Raw genomic sequence first — 16,980 nt, 5'->3', positions numbered from 1 at the left:
GCTGGAAATATACGGAAGAGGGCAGATAGCATGATTTGACCTTGCGTTGTTCAACGCGATTGGCATTTTTCTCAAGAACCTCCATCTCATGTCGTACCATGTCTTCCAGGGCTTCCAGGGCTTCCAGGGTTTTCCCAACATGCCGCGCGCACGCGATTTTCACCCTCTTGCCTTTGCCTCTGGTCGGAAGCTTGTATCTGAGCTATGGTACTGTGGCAGCCCATCCTTGGTTGCTGATGACGCTTAGACGCTTGACAGCTGCCTGTTGTGAACCTCTCTTCTCCAAATCTCCATGTTGTACTCCGTAGACATCTTCCCTGCCCATCGATGAGTTCCCACACCGTTCTTTTGACATTCCAGGGTATCGTTCGCCAGTACCAGGTCATCCATGCTATTATCCAGACTATTGCCTCAACTTGCGCCGGATGCCGAACCGTCTATGCTACATCCCCTCGCGCTTGATCATGATGATCCCTTAGATGGGCTTAATCTTGAAGTGCAGGGCAATTAGGCTGAAGACGAGTGCCTTCAAGTCTTGAACAAGGTAGTAGAATACTCGTAGGCCCTCGGGGTCGGCAGATTCTGTCACGTCAACCAGAGATCCTATCTTGGCAGTCTGTCTTTACTATTAGTGTATTGCCCTAGGGAGCAACCATAGTTACTGACCTCGAACGCGATATGGTCATTTCCAATGCGGATTTCCAACTCCTGTCGTCCGTCCTTGTTCTTTTGTGGCCACTTAGAATCGTCTTCCCTACACGGGGTTAGGTATAATCGAGTGGTATCGTGGATGGGGTCTCGCGTACTTGGTGATTTCGCTGGCCTTGATGATGCGCTTGATCTCGTCAACTACGACAGAGCTCACACACACTAAGGAGCCGTTAGAGACCATCAACTCCCAGTTACTGCCAATAACGCTTACTTTCTTTGCGAATCAAGCTATCGTTTCGGTAGTTGGAGTTGTTTGCATATCTCGCGACCGCGCTGCGACCATCGCCAACGACTCGGAAATCGAATTCTAATTGCGTTCGGTGTCAGATCGTACTTATGAACGGTTAAATAAGGGGCAGTCTAAGCAATTCGTACCTAGGAATTCGTGACCGAAGCGGCCCATGTGGCCAGAACTGTTTACAGACGTCATTAGCAATGGGTCATGAATGCGACAAGGCGGTGGAGCATCAAGATGAACGAATGGCAAGACATACTAATACCGAAGGTAGAACGGCTCGTTTGAGGCAGACATTGTGGCGACCGTAAGTAGACTGGGAAGACCGCCGAAGTCGTCAGGCTAGAGAGAAATAGAAATGCTGCGCTTAGGTTCGCAAGGCTGAGGAGGGATCGCGGGACTGGAAGAACAGGCACGGTGAGAAGAGAGCGCACGGACCCCATTGGCGGGGCACAGCAGCTTCACCACCATGGTGTAGACCCTTCACCTTCGGGAGCCAGCCACATGGGCTCAGGAATACAACGCCAGACACATGGAGCTTACCGAACTGCGGCAGTAAGGACTCAACTTCACAAAGATGGAAGGTTAAAAACAAGACAATGATTGATTCAAAGAGAAACACCAGATTATAGTCCTCATTTTATATTTATTCCCATCTATGTCACAGATCGTCTCAACATTCTCTTGTAACTAATAGTGCCAGCTTTACTTACCCCTTGCCAATTCACGTGACCGTCAACTCGCTTAGTGCCACCTGTTCGACATGGCACTGGCAGGACAGATCTTCTTGAAGCTGACGCTGCCCAGAGCTGGCCCAGAATATCAACGGGGACTCTGGCGATACTTGTCGGCGATTGCGCCCTGTGACGAATCAACGAATGGCCCAGACGGACTTTGCTACTTGTCCCGACGAATAGAGCTCCAGAGCTTCAAGCAACAGGCACCCCTGAGCTGAGCCTCCCCACCGCCGACTAGACACCACCTACACCTCCGATCCCACTTCCCACGTTCCCCTTAGAGCCACGTCCCATTTACAACAACCACTACCACCACCACAAACCTTCTCGGCCAGCTGCCGTTGACACTCGTCAAGATGTCTGGCTTCCTCGAGAATGCGTACAGTCTCGTCCACCAGGACAATGCGGCCGACGTCCCCACCGTCTCTGATCTGCGCATGCAGCTGGAGAAGGGTACCGACGAGACCAAGGTCGAGACCATGAAGCGCATCTTGACCATTATGCTCAACGGAGATCCCATGCCTACGCTTCTCATGCACATTATCCGCTTCGTCATGCCCTCAAAGTACAAGCCGCTCAAGAAGCTCCTCTACTTCTACTACGAGATCTGCCCCAAGCTTGATAACAGCGGCAAGTTGAAGCAGGAGATGATTCTGGTCTGGTAGGTCTCCCTTGCCCGTGTGCCGATGTCCCATTGTCGCATCGGCCGCACGTTACTGACCATGTTCGTGTAGCAACGGTATCCGTAACGATCTTCAGCACCCCAACGAATACATTCGAGGCAACACCCTGCGCTTCCTGTGCAAGCTGAGAGAGGCCGAGCTCATCGAACCCCTCCTTTCCTCGGCACGATCTTGCCTGGAGCACCGACATGCCTACGTCCGAAAGAACGCTGTCTTCGCCATCGCTTCCATTTTCCAACACTCGCCTTCCTTGATCCCCGATGCTTCAGAACTCATCGCCACCTTCCTCATGGGAGAGAGCGATGCCACCTGCAAGAGGAACGCCTTTGCGGCCCTCTCCAGTATTGATCATGATGCTGCGCTCTCATACCTGGGGTCCGTTTTCGAGGGTATCCCCAACGCAGAGGAGCTTCTTCAACTTGTTGAGCTCGAGTTCATCCGCAAGGATGCTGTTCAGAACTCCCAGAACAAGGTCTGTCTCGAATTTGTTGCGGCAGGCTTTGCCAAACAACTGACAATTGGTAGGCACGATATCTGAGGTTAATTTTCGATCTGCTAGAAGCTGGCGCATCCACCGTTGTATATGAAGCCGCTTCTTCCCTCACTGCCTTGACCAACAACCCCGTGGCGGTCAAGGCCGCCGCCGCCAAGTTTATCGAGCTAAGCATCAAGGAGGCAGACAACAATGTCAAGCTTATCGTGCTTGACCGGGTCGACCAGCTGCGCAAGAAGAACGAGGGTATCCTGGATGACCTGACCATGGAGATCCTTCGTGTCCTCTCGAGCACTGATATTGATGTGCGAAGAAAGGCACTTGGCCTTGCCCTCGAGATGGTTTCCAGCAAGAACGTCGAAGAGGTCGTTCTCCTGCTCAAGAAGGAGCTTTCCAAGACTGTCGACCAGGAGTATGAGAAGAACACCGAATATCGATCCCTCCTCATCCACTCGATTCACCAGTGCGCCATCAAGTTCTCCGAGGTTGCTGCTAGCGTTGTGGAGCTTCTCATGGACTTCATTGCCGACTTTAACAACGTCTCCGCTGTGGACGTCATCAACTTTGTCAAGGAGGTTGTTGAAAAGTTCCCCAGCCTCCGAACTACTATCATTGAGCGTCTCGTCTCTACTCTGGGCGAGGTCCGGGCTGGCAAGGTGTACCGGGGTATCATGTGGATCATTGGCGAGTACTCGCTTGAAGAGAAGGATATCCGTGAGGCTTGGAAGAGAATACGTGCTAGCTTGGGTGAGATGCCTATTCTTGCCTCTGAGCAACGGCTGCTGGACTCTCATGACGACGGCGAGAAGACTGATGACCACATCAACGGAACCTCTAAGCACGCCGCGCCCACTGGATCCCGTAAGGTCCTCGCCGACGGCACCTATGCTACTGAGACTGCTCTCACCAGCCAGTCTTCAGCTGCTGCTAAGCTTGAAGCCGTCAAGGCTGCTCAGAAGCCCCCATTGCGTCAGCTCATTCTCGATGGCGACTACTACCTGGCGACTGTCCTGTCCTCCACTCTCGTCAAGCTTGTGATGCGACACCACGAGATCTCCTCCGACAAGGCACGAACCAACGCCCTGAGGGCTGAGGCTATGCTCATCATGATTTCCATCATCCGAGTCGGCCAGTCCCACTTCGTCAAGGCACCCATCGATGAAGACTCCGTGGACCGAATCATGTCCTGCGTGCGCTCGCTGGCTGAGTTTGAGCAGAAGAAGGAGCTTGAGACTGTGTGGTTGGACGACACCCGCAAGGCTTTCCGTGCTATGGTCCAGGTTGAAGAGAAGAAGAGGGCGGCTAAGGAGGCTTTCGAGAAGGCCAAGACTGCCGTGCAGGTTGACGATGTTGTGCCTATCCGACAACTCGCCAAGAAGAATGCTTCCGACGGCCTCGATGAGATCGAGGTGGATCTGGAGCGGGCAACTGGTGGTGAAGGCGCTGCTGAGGACCTCTCATCCAAGCTTAGCCGTGTGGTTCAGCTGACCGGTTTCTCCGATCCCGTCTACGCCGAGGCTTATGTCAAGGTTCACCAATTCGATATCGTTCTCGATGTCCTCCTGGTCAACCAGACAACCGAGACTCTCCAGAACCTCTCGGTTGAGTTTGCCACCCTGGGTGACCTCAAGGTGGTTGAGCGCCCGACCACACAGAACCTGGGTCCTCACGACTTCCACAATGTGCAGTGCACAATCAAGGTTTCATCAACCGACACAGGTGTCATCTTTGGCAACGTTGTGTACGATGGAGCTCACTCCACTGACACTAACGTGGTGATCCTCAACGACCTGCACGTTGACATTATGGACTACATCCAGCCCGCTACTTGCACCGAGACCCAGTTCCGTACCATGTGGACCGAGTTTGAGTGGGAGAACAAGGTCAACATCAACTCAAAGGCCAAGTCGCTACGCGATTTCCTTGATCAGCTGATGGCCTGCACAAATATGAACTGTCTCACACCAGAGGCTAGTCTGAAGGGTGACTGCCAGTTCCTGAGCGCCAACCTCTACGCGAGGAGTGTGTTCGGTAAGTTGCTCACAAGAATATGCTCAAGGATATACCATGCTAACATTTTACCCAGGTGAGGATGCTCTGGCCAACCTGAGCATCGAGAAGGAGGGTGAGGATGGACCCATCACCGGTTTCGTTCGGATAAGAAGCCGATCGCAGGGTCTGGCGCTGAGCCTGGGCTCATTGAAGGGTCTCAACAAGATCGGCTCGACAGCGTAGACCAGCTGATGACAGTTGTAAGCGCCCGGATCGGACGAGAAGGGTTGCTACAGCATTGCAAGATTCATGACGATGGTTGGAGCGGAGTCAGGGTCGGAGCATGTTAATGGGTGTTTTCCCACCAAAAGGCTATGCGATGGGTCCCTGGTAGAGTTCAATTGTAAGCAGGTTAGGTAGACGTTGATTCCAAACAAAGGCATATGGTTTTCTATATGGGTCACGGGAGACGGCCAGAGGCTTTTCGATGAGTGGGTGCATGAATTAATGAGTCTATATTATCTTGTACCGTGCAAAACAACGTCAGGAGCATCATGGGGCAAATGTACGGCGTGTGTAAGAATAGTATTCAAAAGAATATCCAGAAGCAGTCTCAAAGCATGGGCTAAAGAAATATTTGAGTGATAAATCAAGACTCGCTAGGCCAGTACCGACCAAACTCCAGAAATGACAGACAACAGGAGAAATTGAAATGGGTATTATCCAGACATGGCCAATGACAGCAGACCAAAAGAAAGGGGAGGAGCCGTTGATGAAATATTGAGGCGTGTAATTGTAAGGAGACTGATGGGGAGAAGATGCTTTGACGTTCCTCTCATCAGGGTCATAATGAGCTGCCGGGTCAGGACACAGGGGATGTCGACGAGCGGCGAGGTGACGACTTGACAGCGGCGATCGATTTGTTACCGCTCGAAGACGAGGGCATTGACCATATGGCCGGTCTGCCAGTTTTGGGCCGAGAGCGACGAGTTCTCCTTGAGAATCTTGCCCAAGTATGCTATCCGGATCTTTTTTGTGGGTGCAAGCTATGAGACGTGTCAGCAAATCAATCTACTGAGCGTTTGGATATGAAGAACAACTTACATCAGCCTCCTGGGCGATCTTCTTGGCCACGCTTCGGACCGACTCTGTCTCTGTTATTCGGACTTTGATATCCCGGCCGTTCTCGCTGAGCCTGGCTCGTAGGATCACCTGCTCCCGCACATCTATGACTTCTTTGCCCTTTTCCCGTTTTCTCCCCTCAATCTCGTCATCATCGTCACTTAGGTCGTCGTCGTCTGCTGCCGTGTCGTCTCCCACTGTCGAAGCATCACCCTTGGCGCCCTCTTGGCCATCCTCTTGCACGTTCCGCGGGTCGCAGACAATCCATTCGGGCAGTTGGTAGTAGTTTCCGAGAGCGTCGTACACGCCGTTGGCGAGATTTCCGGTCGGGAGAGAGATCTCAGCAGCAGAGAGGATCATTTGGGCCGTCGCAAGGCCGTTGGTGCCGTCATCCTGAGCATCTTGACTCGCAGGGTCCCATAGCACCTTGAGCGCAGCATGGACCGTCTGCCAGATCTCAGGCCTGCCCGTGACTCGCGTATCGAAGAAGTCTGCACGCTCCTGGTCCAGCTTCCTCCTTGTCCAGGTACGATCGCGGGAAATCCATTCATGTCGTCGCAGAGGCTTATCGATATGCTGATCCAGAGGTCGGTCGTGGCGACGGCGACGGCGTCTCTCGGCGGGGATTTGAGGCACGGGGCCGTTCACGGGTTCTGGAAGGGCCAGCGGGGGAGGATTGATGGCGCGCGACGAAGCGTTGGGAGCGCCACCTGGGTAAGGCGAGTTAGGGCCTGATGAACGGGAGAAGCAGCAGCCCTTGAAGATGTCAGCATCGCAATAGCAAGCATCGCAGGTCGCGGGGAAGAGAAAAGAGGAGTCGCACCATCTTGTCTGAGGGGTTGCGAGGATCGGCGTTGACTTGGGAGGATTAGAGGTGAAATAAGGAAATGGAGACTGAGGGTCGTCGAGGTTCAGTGACTGGCCATCGCTGGCCAACGTCGGTCGCAGATCGCACAAGTTTTAAGTTGTTAAGCGTAAAGATGACGAGACGGTAATCAACAGGGCACCTCAGGGTCTAAGCTGTTGTCGGTAGGTAAAAAATGAAGAGAGAAAGAAGGAATATTGAAAGCAGTAAGAGGAGCGAGGCTAAGACGCTGGGCGCAGAAGTCGAGTACGGGAACCGAGATCTGGAGTCGCCGAAATCCATCCACCTCTGTCTTTGGGGGCGGTCCAAGGACAAGCACTGTAGGGACCAGGGGGAGGCGCAAAGCGGGACTCGACGAGCCTAAAAAAGGAAACCTCCAAGTGGCCAAGCTAAATCGAAGGGTCCTTCTTTGATTGAGTCCTAGCAGGCCTGGGTCTAGAAGCATCAACAGAGCCCGGAAGCGGCGAAGTCGGGGGCGGGTTTTTGCTGGCGAATTGGTGGGATGAGGAGACGTTGAAGCTGGCGTGGCAATGGTATCTCGTTATTGCCCACAACTTGATCGCCTGCTGGGTAAATTGGTATTGTTGGTAGATAAGTACAGGTCGGTTAATGACCTTTGGCAAAAAATGGCTGACGACTTGAGAGGGGAAAGGGTTGGAGGAGGCTACGCGGCCTTTCCTGTTGGATGATGCACACAGCAGAGCTTATGCACGCACGTCTGTTGATGTAATCCCGAGCTCCAAACCCCAAGAACGACCAACCAAGAGAAGCAAAGAAGCAAGAATAAAGAGCCGAGAAAGAGGAGAAGCTCTTGGCTTTTTCTTTGCCGGGCGGTATCACGGGCATTGGTGGGGAGGGAGAGGGACTTGAGTAGGTAGGTAGGTAGACGGGTAGACCGGGGGGTTGAGACTTCGGAGGGGAACCTTGTCTTCGGCTGATCCTTGACTGATGGCATTTTGAGGTTACCGAATGACCTTGGCTGTTGGTCAAGAGGCAGTCATCGGTTCCAATCATTGTGGGACTTTGGAACTGCTTGCTTGGTCTGGTGCACGCGTCATGATCTGATGTTGTAGTTCACCTTGACTATTGCTGGCCTTGCTATATAAGCACTTTGCTACAATATGTTCTGATCCTTCATAACAGAAATACTGTTCTCAGGAATATTCTTGCAGATTGAAGGATCGTTATTATTTCACTGAGCGATTGTGAGCCATCCATCAACTGTGCATCATGAGGCAATCGATCCCGAAGCTTCACATCGTTGTCAACGCGTCCACGTCATCCTCCAAACTTAAAGACAGGGCTAGCGATAACAGCTTGCTCTCTATCACTTCTTTATCTTTGAAGTAAAATGATAATTATGTATACATGCTCCAATGCCTTGCTCCGGTGCTGGTTCTTTGCTGCGACAGCACGCCCAGAAGGACCAAACGAGACGTACTCTAGTAATATGTAGGCTAGCATATCAAGTATGCGCTCAGGGAATCTAAGTTAGAGACAAAACATCTGAAAATGCCCTATGAAAGGTTACGCAAACGCAATTAGCCGTGAATGGCCTGCCCCGGCTTCGTTGAGTACTTGGAAAACCTTTTCCAGAATCTTGGGTCCAACTGCGACGACAGCATGAGCTCTTAAGGAATCTCTAGAAAAGTATCTACAGATTGAAGCCGTGCTTTGAAGGTTTAAAAGGCTCAAAGAAGATTAATACAATGACCGAATGGCATAGATCTCGTCGTTAGGGCTAAAAACAGAGAAGGCATACTATAATGCCCCTATAATGCCCCTCAAGCGTTTGATGACTTGTAAGTGATCACAGGATATCATTGGGGAATAGTTGAAATGATCAGCCTCTTACACATGTCCATTCTGCATCATTGGAGGGTGTCATCCCGCTGTTTGGTAGGCTTACACCGTATCTCAAAGGGCTCACATCCATGCAAACGCGACTAAGGGACGAACCAAGCAGGGGCAAGAAACAGGCAAAGGCTTCAATTGACATTGGCATACGTGAGTCGATTCATAAATTTCATATCTGGACCTGCTATGTACCAGTAGAAATTGGTATCCCCTCTTTACTGAAACGTTGCTCCTGCCGTTGAACCTGATGTCTCTCACCGAGGTGAGTAAGTCTTCACCGACGCCACCCACCAATCAGCCGCCAGCCTGTCCAACACAAACATCCACCAACTCATTATCCATCTCTCACAGTAAACCCCCTTCGCCAACTAGCATTTCGTGTCGCCACATTTCATCTAAATCAAGTATATGACTCGGTGAAAACAAACGAATCTTATCTCATATCGACTTGGTGAAATTTCTCATCGCAAACAGTACGATCTGATTCCTCGCATAAGCGCTCCATAGTTCATCAACAACCGCGTTTCAGCCTTAACAGAGTGAATCACTGAGGCACCGTGATCAGGCGCATCTATAATGGAAAAGGCAACCGAGAGGCACTTCTTCTACCACGGAAAAGAGGTGAGTAGTCATCCGCATCGCTCCAGTCATCACGCCCTTAACTAATCTCATCACAGGGTTACGAGGATGAACGCGATGGCTGCCACTGGTGTCAGATCCGCTCCTTTGCGACACACTCAACCATCCCCATCACGGTAGTCAATGAAGAAGACTCCGAGTTTCTGCCAGATGACTTCCGCTTCATCAACAACATGGTCCTTGGAGAAGGTGTTGAGCCAGCTGGTGATAGCTTCCGAAGCGGCTGCTCCTGCGCCAACGACGGAGACTGCCAGTACACGAGCTGCCTCTGTCTTGCCGACCTAGCAGAAGATGAATCAAGCGATGACGAAGATGACGATCCATTTGGGGACCGCATTGACGGCATGGATGTGGATGTGCCAAAGGTCCATAGAAAGGCCTACGCGTACCATACACACGGTTCCAAAGCTGGCCTCCTCCGCTCCAAGTTCTACGACTCCAAGGTGCCAATATATGAATGCCATCAAGGCTGCTCATGCAGCATTAACTGCCCGAACCGCGTCGTTGAACGTGGCCGTACGATTCCTCTGCAAATCTTTCGGACTGAGGATCGTGGATGGGGTGAGTGATTCTTTGTTTAACCTGTTGCTCAATCTCAATCTTGCAGCTTTCTGACTGGTCTCAAAGGAGTGCGATCACCAGTCCATATAAAAAAAGGCCAATTTGTTGACCGCTATCTCGGCGAGATCATCACGTCCACCGAGGCAGATCGCCGACGGTCCAAGTCAGCCATATCTCAGCGAAAGGATGTCTACCTCTTCGCCCTAGACAAATTCACCGACCCAAACTCCTACGATCCCCGCCTAAAAGGTCCGCCGCTGGAGGTTGATGGCGAGTTCATGTCGGGCCCAACTCGATTCATCAACCACTCTTGTGATCCCAACATGCGAATCTTTGCGCGAGTTGGTGACCACGCAGACAAGCACATTCACGACCTGGCTCTGTTCGCCATCAAGGATATTCCAAAGGGAACTGAACTTACGTTTGACTACGTTGATGGAGTATCGAATGATGGGGAGGAGCCTGAAGGTGATGTAGACCACATGACGCGGTGTCTTTGTGGAAGCAAGAAGTGCAGAAAGTTCCTATGGTGAACCAACCGCAATATCATACCCCGATCACAACCACGTGGTCATTTATCTTCAGCAAGCCAGCCACCATTTGGCTTTCACATACAAACTTATGAGCCTACCGATGTATGTCCACGTGTCTTTGTCTTTCAGGCCTCCTACCAACCAGGCCTGCTGCCTTCATCTTTGTTCCTCACCATTAATCATGCGCATATCCTATGCCAGAACATCTAGTCTGTCGCCAATATGTCTCTGTTCTTTGTTCTGGTCCTATGGTCTTCCACGATGTGTCACAATACTCCTTAGGCTTCCTCATGCATGTTCATTGTTCTTATTGGTGTTCCACCATTAGGTCCCAGGACGACAAGTGGGAAACACATTGGTTTGAGCCAGAAGTGACTACTTATCAATGTTATGAGTCCCTTTTGCAAATTCCCTTGAGAAACTGGCATCGTTACTTTGAAACTCACCCTTCTGCGGCAAACCATGGATCCCAAGAAGAACGCTCTGGGCACCGAGGTCCCTGGATCATCATCCCCAGAGACTCGCACGTCTAATGACAGCGGGCCAAACATGAACACATCCCTAACACCCGTCAAAGCACCAGAATCCGATACCAAGCCTTGCAACAATGACAAGGCCAAGGATACCAACATGACCAAATGGCCTTGGATGCGCAAGCATACCACTCCTCGTCGACCAAAGAGGCAGACTGCCCTTGCATCTCGAAGTCCAAGTGGTGTTCTTCGGAATCAGCACACCCGTCGAGAGTTCATTCGGCAGCAGATGTCCGAGGGCAGACCAGATCCATACCGGTCATGGTGCGGTGATCCCTCATGTAAGAAAGACGGACGGGTCTTTATGATGCCCTACTCATACCCCGTGAACGACGAGATATGCAAGAACGGGCTTCCCGTCGAAGACTACTTTCACGACCTCGCCAAAGCCATGGCGATCATGCTCTTCCCTGGGCTAAAGAGCGCCGAGGAAAAGACCCGCAAATTCTTCGAGATCTTGTCATTCATAGATTCGCCAATTATTCGATCCCAAGCTTCGAGAGTAATGGGTGGGATTACATGGCTGAGTATGAAATTCACCGACAGGCAATTCGAGGTGGCTCTCATCCGCGCCCGGCCAGTGTTCCTAGACCTCATGTTTGGTGTCAAGACGGCGGAAAGGGTCGAAAAGATACACAGCTACGTAACCGCCAAAGCGTCGCAGTACAAGGGATGGACTCTCCACGACTTTATCCTCCGATTCCTCATCTCGGCCGAGGTCTGGCGAGTGCACGAGACGCCCCGGAAGGAGGGCTGGGTCATTGGGTCCCGCGAGGCCGTCGGTGAGTTCCTCTCGGCGGTCCTCCTCGGCTACCATCAGCTATTTGCACGGCGGTGTCTGGTTTTAACGGACGTCTGGCTGCAGAGATGGGATCAGATCTGGCAAGAGTGGTTGGAAAAGTATCCAGTCTCAAAGACTCTCAAGGAGGATGACGAGAACGACTTTAAACTCAGGGAGAGGCAGGCTCTGACGGAGGAGGATGTGCTCGAACAAGTAGGGTATCTCGGAGGTATTGGAAAGGCTGATGGAACATATAAACCAAGAAGGAACAGACCAAAAGAGCCAGATCAGACCTTGTACTTCTTCTAAGGTCTGGTACTGATGAGGGCAAGGAGGTCTATGAGCTTGCAATACGCGAGCTGAAGGAGAGCGTACCTAGCCAAGCTGTGTCGTTTTCCTCACTAGTCTGTCTCTTCTTCTGGACTCATTGGAAGTCAAGAAAGGGGTGTGCGTCTTGCATTATGCTGTATCGTGAAGTTCGTCCCATCGTGGGAGCAGTCCATAGCAAGGATAGGATATGCTGCTACATCTCAGAGGAACTCGACCTTGAACTTGACGCATCAATAGAATAGAGACTAATACAACCTGAAATTTCTTTGCCTAGAACCCCCACATCCCTTTTTGCAAACCATTGGTTTTGATCTGGCGAGGTTCTCTCAAGAATTTAGGGTAGGTAAACTTCACAGTTCTCGTCGACAACACTAACACATCAGGTACCTACAGTCGCCCGTTCTTGACACTAAAGAGACATGAAATGTAGTTCGTCCAAGAAGTAGAAAGAGACCAGAAGGTGCATAACATCTACTTTCTGCAAAAAGAGAAAGAGCTTTGAAGAGCAAAAAACATACAACAGCGGGGATTCGCTGGTCGTCACCGACCCAACTACTAATCCGCCCCTCACTGGCTTATCTATGGGAGAGCGGACGGGATCCCGAGTTCTCCAGTGGGTATGGTCGTATGTACCAGAAGTGCCATTGTTTAGACATATAAGGGCGGTCGGCCAGGGAAATAGAACAAGCGTCTAGAACACCACGCTCAGCTCCCAACCCCGTTGACACTGGGACATAAGATCGTTCACCCGTCGGCTACGCCTGTGTTAAAGATATCAATCAACACTGAGAGAGGTTACGAGTGACGCTATTTGGTTCCAAATACGAACAAGGGGCCACAAGCGCCATCCCATGCAAGAGTATTAGCTTTCCTACCTTGTACGTGATGGCTTCTGCTGGCCTTGACTCGGTATTCGGGATCGGCCACCCCTCTTCGTAAGCGTTCACTCCCACTTACTATAAAGCTAAGCGAATCCAGATGCCAAGGAGGGCCTATTTCCTGGGGTAACTACCCGTAGCGGAGTTTGGCTTTGGAATAGGTGATATAGCTCGGACACCGACCTCTTGTTGCATCTGCACTTGCATCACATCCAAAGCCGAAGGCGCCCAGTGAACCAATTGACACATTCCAAGAGGGAGATTGGGCAATCAAGATGCAGTTCAGAAGCTCGGTGAACGCGGAAGCAGCAAAACTATATCCGAGAATGTCTTGCCTCGGCAACCGATAGTTTCTCCGCAAGCCTCTGACATGCACTTGCTTGCAACGACCTATGAGCTTGCTGATATTAACACAGCGGTCAGGCGGATTGGCATCTGTTGAAACGCGTCCGGCTTGAAGAAGCAAGATGTCATCTAACCGGGCCGTCTATGCTTCACGTTGCCGGGAAGGGGTGTGTCCACTGCCGGCCCGGAAGACGGAGACGCCCGTCTGGGGAACACACAGGGTTGAAGAGGGGAGCTGTCTGTTTCACTTGCTGTTCAACAAGCCCAGATCACTTGAATTGAGGCCATGCTGGCTGCAAGAGGATCAAAGTCAACGGCGCCGGTTGCAGCGCAAGTCGCGGGGGATGGCCATGAGACGGTCCAATAAAGGGCATGGCGGAGAAGCTGGGCGCAAAACGGCGGCATGCAGCACACAGTGGATTGATCGGCAGTTCGGCGTTGCGTTGTTTGCCGTCCTCCGTCTCAGACAATAGTCGTGGTGATATCCTGACGTCTTGAATACAAGACGATGTGATTGTGGCACCGAGGCTCTTCAAGACGGAGAGAAGCTTGACGTGCCTGGTTGTGGATGTTGTGGACAACGACCCGCCATGACACTGCGGTCTCGTGGAGCCATGATCGAATTGCTTAGCCTAGACCCTGGGATTCCCCATCGTGGCTGCAGGATTGAAGGAGGCTGAAGCGCCGTGATGAGAAGCGGCATATGAATGCGGATACGAAGGAGGAGGAGCACCGTCTTTGAGTTTTGTTTGCTGTAAGGGATTTTTGCATTGATCGACTCTGCGATGATGTGGTCGGTGAGGATAGTGGCTCTGTAGAGTTAGTAGATCAGTGGTAGGATCCCGTTTGGATTGGCGGCAGGGTGGCTTCTTGCAGATGGCCATACGCATGTCTTGTCGTGCCTTGACGCGCGTGGAGGGACGGCTGAAAATGTGTACGCAACGGGGTGCACGTGCTTGTGTTACCGTCGGAGGGAGAAGAACGCCTCGTTAGAGGAGCGTTAGGTCCTTGTGAGCCAAGTGAGCCAAGCCAAGTGTGTGACCGGGAAGACACAGCAGCAGGGGAATGAGGTGCAGTAGGGAAATGCGGGGAACTCGGAAAGTGACCGAGTAAAAGTACGTAGAAATCAATAAAACAAATGCACAAGTCTCCTTCTCTCGTTGTTTGAGAACAGACGTGTCAAGGATTGGGCGAGATGGAAGAGATGGAAGACGAGATGTGCCACGATGTGCCACAGATGCAGATGCACAGGGCAAAGGTGGTGGCGCCACAAAAACCGGGGAAGGGCAAGGAGCAACAGAAGCAGGAGGTCCAGTGACACACGAGACGTGCCCACTCGCCAGCGACTCCAGAGCGGCAGTCAAGGGCAATTTTTAGGGGATTTCCTCTGAGCAAACTGGCCACCCAGGACCCGAGAGAGACCATGGTGAGGTCATGGTGGTGAGACCGTCAAAGGGAGCGCCCCGCATTTGGCCACATACGGGTGCCTTCCCTGGCGGTTGCATTGCCGTGGTCGAATGTTTTCCCCTCTGGTTTTCCAGGGCCTCCCCTTGCCAACGTCGCAGAGCGAGATCTGGGGCAGCAGAGGGCGAAAACGCATTTCCCGAGTCCAGCCGATAATGGGTTGATTGCTGTTGAAGTTATCGTCATCTGGGACAACAGAGTCTTTTTGTCCTCCTGAGCCTTCCTGGCGGCACGTCCGGCATCACCATCATCATCAGGAGCACATCTTTGCTGGTCTCGGTGTAAAAAGCAACCCTCGTCAACTGCACAGGCTGCGAATGTGAAGATGCAGACTTGTCCAATCCCATCCTTCCCGACCCCGCCATTTTCAAGTTCCATCCCGCAATCGTGCCACACCCTCCAGACAGCTTTCCCCACTCTCTAAAACTCCCGTCCAGTCCCAAGCTCACGGGTGTCTTTACGCTTTCCAGTCCACCAGGGCAGATCCATCTTCCGTCCCCTAATTCTCCAGGCCGTTCAGGTCGTTCCCGGGCGAACCCTCCACTCTTCTAGGCGTCTGGGCACCTGATCGGCCCCAGTGCCGCACTCACACCCCCGCCCCACAGACGACCTAAGCATCGCCCATCGCCGCCATCCCCAGGCGTCTGTGGTTCGATCATCAGCGTCAGCCAGGCCACCAAACCAACTCCCGGGCCCAGTCGGCTATACACTCAGGGAAGACCAGGTTCACCTCGAGCAGTTATAATAACTTCCATGCCCACCACCCCCAACGCTTTTCGTAGCTCCTCCCCCATCAATAGACTAGTATTGCGGCTTATTTACCGAATCCATCTGTCACCTACCTACCTTGCCCTTGCCAAGACCCAAGACAAACATCCATCCATAGACTCTTACTTGACTTCCTTTTCCTCCTTTCACAATGATCCAAGTTCCTCGACAGCCCTTTTCCACCGCCGCCCGTATCCACCCCAACATCGTCCCTCACCTTCGACCCCAGAAGAGAATGCCCTTTGGCAGGTGGTAAGTAGTCTTGTCACGCGACTCATCTCATACACACAGGTGCTGACCACCATCTCAGGGTCAAGCCCGTTGGGGCCGTTTTGGTTGTAGGCTACGGCGTCAAGACCTACCTCGAAATGGTTCAAACACGCCGCATGGCCCAGATTGAGGCAATGGAACGCGAGAATGCCGCCTTCAAGGAGCGCAACGAGACCCTCATGAACATGTACGGCGATCGATCCAGTCTCAATGAGCTCGAAAAGGCCATCGAGTTTTACGAGAAGCGATAAATCATCACGCCCATGACAACCAAAACATGCACCATAAAACAACATAAAAAAAAAGAACCAGCCTGGATGGGATTCTCGTCCTCCCTTAGCAACTTGTTTGAAGCGACACCACCCTGGAAAACGGGTCGGCCTCGGAATTCACTGGACGGATATCACGACGATTTGAAGACATCAGTCGGCATTTGCATGGAAACGGCGTTTAAAGGGATACCACTTGCGGGATTATCATTTGAGAATGGCGGAATATTTTTGGTGTTTTTTACACCTCGCGGCTCGGAATCACATCGATCCTCGGTCATCGTCGACACCCCCAAGTATTTGGGACATCTCGACTCGGAGCCGACGGCCTCGGTGATCATATGCCCGGCTACTGGATATGGAAGACAAGTCCATATAGAAGAGATATTCAATGCGACAGTCCAGATCCATCCTCTCGTTTCATTTCACACATCGTCAACAGACATTTTTGCCTATTCACTCACTTATTCCATCCCCTGATTTTTCTTACCCTCGGTCTTCCGTCGTCTTGTTCCGTCAGACGTCATGCTCCTTTCGCTGGATCATAGGCCGAGGTCTTGCTTGTGCCGGCTTACACTCCCGACTGGTCTTTTAGCCCGACTGCCCCCACTCTCCGTCCTCCTCCACCAACTTCACTTAGCCGGCGTTTGGCCCGAAGCCCTATCAGGGGAAGCCATGCCGTTCCGAAGGGACCACTTTGGACGAGGTCGAGCCTCGATTTCCTGGCTCTCAGCCCGCGGTGATTGAAGTCCATTACGTCTAACCTCGCCCCGGGGTTCTTGTTCCGCGATTTTATACGACGATGATACGAAATGGATCAATTTTTACGCATTGTCCTCGAGTTTAAGCCGAGGAATTCCTTGCGTAATCAGCGAGAGAAGATTGGAAAGAAATGTTGGGTGTCTCTGGAGCCC

The 16,980-nt window shown here is 52.0% G+C and overlaps 6 protein-coding genes across 6 annotated transcripts; 4 read left to right on the top strand and 2 right to left on the bottom strand.

Annotated features, from left to right (window-relative positions):
* Positions 1 to 14: 14 nt before the first annotated feature.
* Positions 15 to 1,313, bottom strand: NECHADRAFT_100797 (uncharacterized protein). Its single transcript, XM_003041035.1, has 6 exons — positions 1,206 to 1,313; positions 1,087 to 1,124; positions 923 to 1,018; positions 807 to 870; positions 667 to 754; positions 15 to 616 (listed from the first exon to the last, which is right to left on the bottom strand). Exons 1-6 carry the CDS (start codon positions 1,241 to 1,243, stop codon positions 476 to 478), a joined length of 465 nt encoding a protein of 154 aa, XP_003041081.1. The 5' UTR covers positions 1,244 to 1,313; the 3' UTR covers positions 15 to 475.
* Positions 1,314 to 2,039: 726 nt separating this feature from the next.
* On the top strand, positions 2,040 to 5,306 carry NECHADRAFT_69963 (uncharacterized protein; the record flags this gene model as incomplete). The annotated part of the gene is made up of 4 exons (XM_003041066.1): positions 2,040 to 2,344; positions 2,418 to 2,838; positions 2,892 to 4,890; positions 4,946 to 5,306. 4 exons carry the CDS (start codon positions 2,040 to 2,042, stop codon positions 5,092 to 5,094), a joined length of 2,874 nt encoding a protein of 957 aa, XP_003041112.1. The 3' UTR covers positions 5,095 to 5,306.
* A 30-nt stretch (positions 5,307 to 5,336) lies between these two features.
* On the bottom strand, positions 5,337 to 7,393 carry NECHADRAFT_69960 (uncharacterized protein). Its single transcript, XM_003041034.1, has 3 exons — positions 6,797 to 7,393; positions 5,956 to 6,729; positions 5,337 to 5,897 (listed from the first exon to the last, which is right to left on the bottom strand). The coding sequence occupies exons 1-3, from the start codon at positions 6,797 to 6,799 to the stop codon at positions 5,775 to 5,777; spliced, it is 900 nt and encodes a 299-aa protein (XP_003041080.1). The 5' UTR covers positions 6,800 to 7,393; the 3' UTR covers positions 5,337 to 5,774.
* Positions 7,394 to 9,271: 1,878 nt separating this feature from the next.
* On the top strand, positions 9,272 to 10,428 carry SDG2104 (SET domain protein; the record flags this gene model as incomplete). The annotated part of the gene is made up of 3 exons (XM_003041065.1): positions 9,272 to 9,316; positions 9,373 to 9,895; positions 9,962 to 10,428. 3 exons carry the CDS (start codon positions 9,272 to 9,274, stop codon positions 10,426 to 10,428), a joined length of 1,035 nt encoding a protein of 344 aa, XP_003041111.1.
* Positions 10,429 to 11,076: 648 nt separating this feature from the next.
* NECHADRAFT_42745 (uncharacterized protein) lies at positions 11,077 to 12,767 on the top strand (the record flags this gene model as incomplete). The annotated part of the gene is made up of 2 exons (XM_003041064.1): positions 11,077 to 12,038; positions 12,596 to 12,767. 2 exons carry the CDS (start codon positions 11,077 to 11,079, stop codon positions 12,765 to 12,767), a joined length of 1,134 nt encoding a protein of 377 aa, XP_003041110.1.
* Positions 12,768 to 15,567: 2,800 nt separating this feature from the next.
* NECHADRAFT_73741 (uncharacterized protein) lies at positions 15,568 to 16,428 on the top strand. The gene is made up of 2 exons (XM_003041063.1): positions 15,568 to 15,779; positions 15,838 to 16,428. Exons 1-2 carry the CDS (start codon positions 15,679 to 15,681, stop codon positions 16,046 to 16,048), a joined length of 312 nt encoding a protein of 103 aa, XP_003041109.1. The 5' UTR covers positions 15,568 to 15,678; the 3' UTR covers positions 16,049 to 16,428.
* Positions 16,429 to 16,980: the final 552 nt, after the last annotated feature.

This window comes from Fusarium vanettenii, assembly GCF_000151355.1.
Source record: "Fusarium vanettenii 77-13-4 chromosome 6 genomic scaffold NECHAsca_53_chr6_3_0, whole genome shotgun sequence".
In the NCBI taxonomy this organism is placed as follows: Eukaryota; Fungi; Ascomycota; class Sordariomycetes; order Hypocreales; family Nectriaceae; genus Fusarium; species Fusarium vanettenii.
Note: the sequence above shows the minus strand (reverse complement) of the source record. Positions and strands in the feature narration are given on the sequence as shown.

What these genes read in the sequence shown, in the direction of transcription:
- NECHADRAFT_69960 (XM_003041034.1), bottom strand. An exon ending in AGATCGCCCAGGAGGCTGAT is followed by an intron (nt 5,898 to 5,955) that starts GTAAGTTGTTCT and finishes CACGTCTCATAG; the next exon opens with CTTGCACCCACAAAAAAGAT.
- NECHADRAFT_100797 (XM_003041035.1), bottom strand. Translation starts at nt 1,243, where the DNA reads ATGTCTGCCTCAAACGAGCCGTTCTACCTTCGGTATTA. An exon ending in TAGCTTGATTCGCAAAGAAA is followed by an intron (nt 871 to 922) that starts GTAAGCGTTATT and finishes ACGGCTCCTTAG; the next exon opens with TGTGTGTGAGCTCTGTCGTA. An exon ending in AAGGCCAGCGAAATCACCAA is followed by an intron (nt 755 to 806) that starts GTACGCGAGACC and finishes AACCCCGTGTAG; the next exon opens with GGAAGACGATTCTAAGTGGC.
- NECHADRAFT_73741 (XM_003041063.1), top strand. Translation starts at nt 15,679, where the DNA reads ATGATCCAAGTTCCTCGACAGCCCTTTTCCACCGCCGCCCGTATCCAC. An exon ending in AGAATGCCCTTTGGCAGGTG is followed by an intron (nt 15,780 to 15,837) that starts GTAAGTAGTCTT and finishes CCACCATCTCAG; the next exon opens with GGTCAAGCCCGTTGGGGCCG.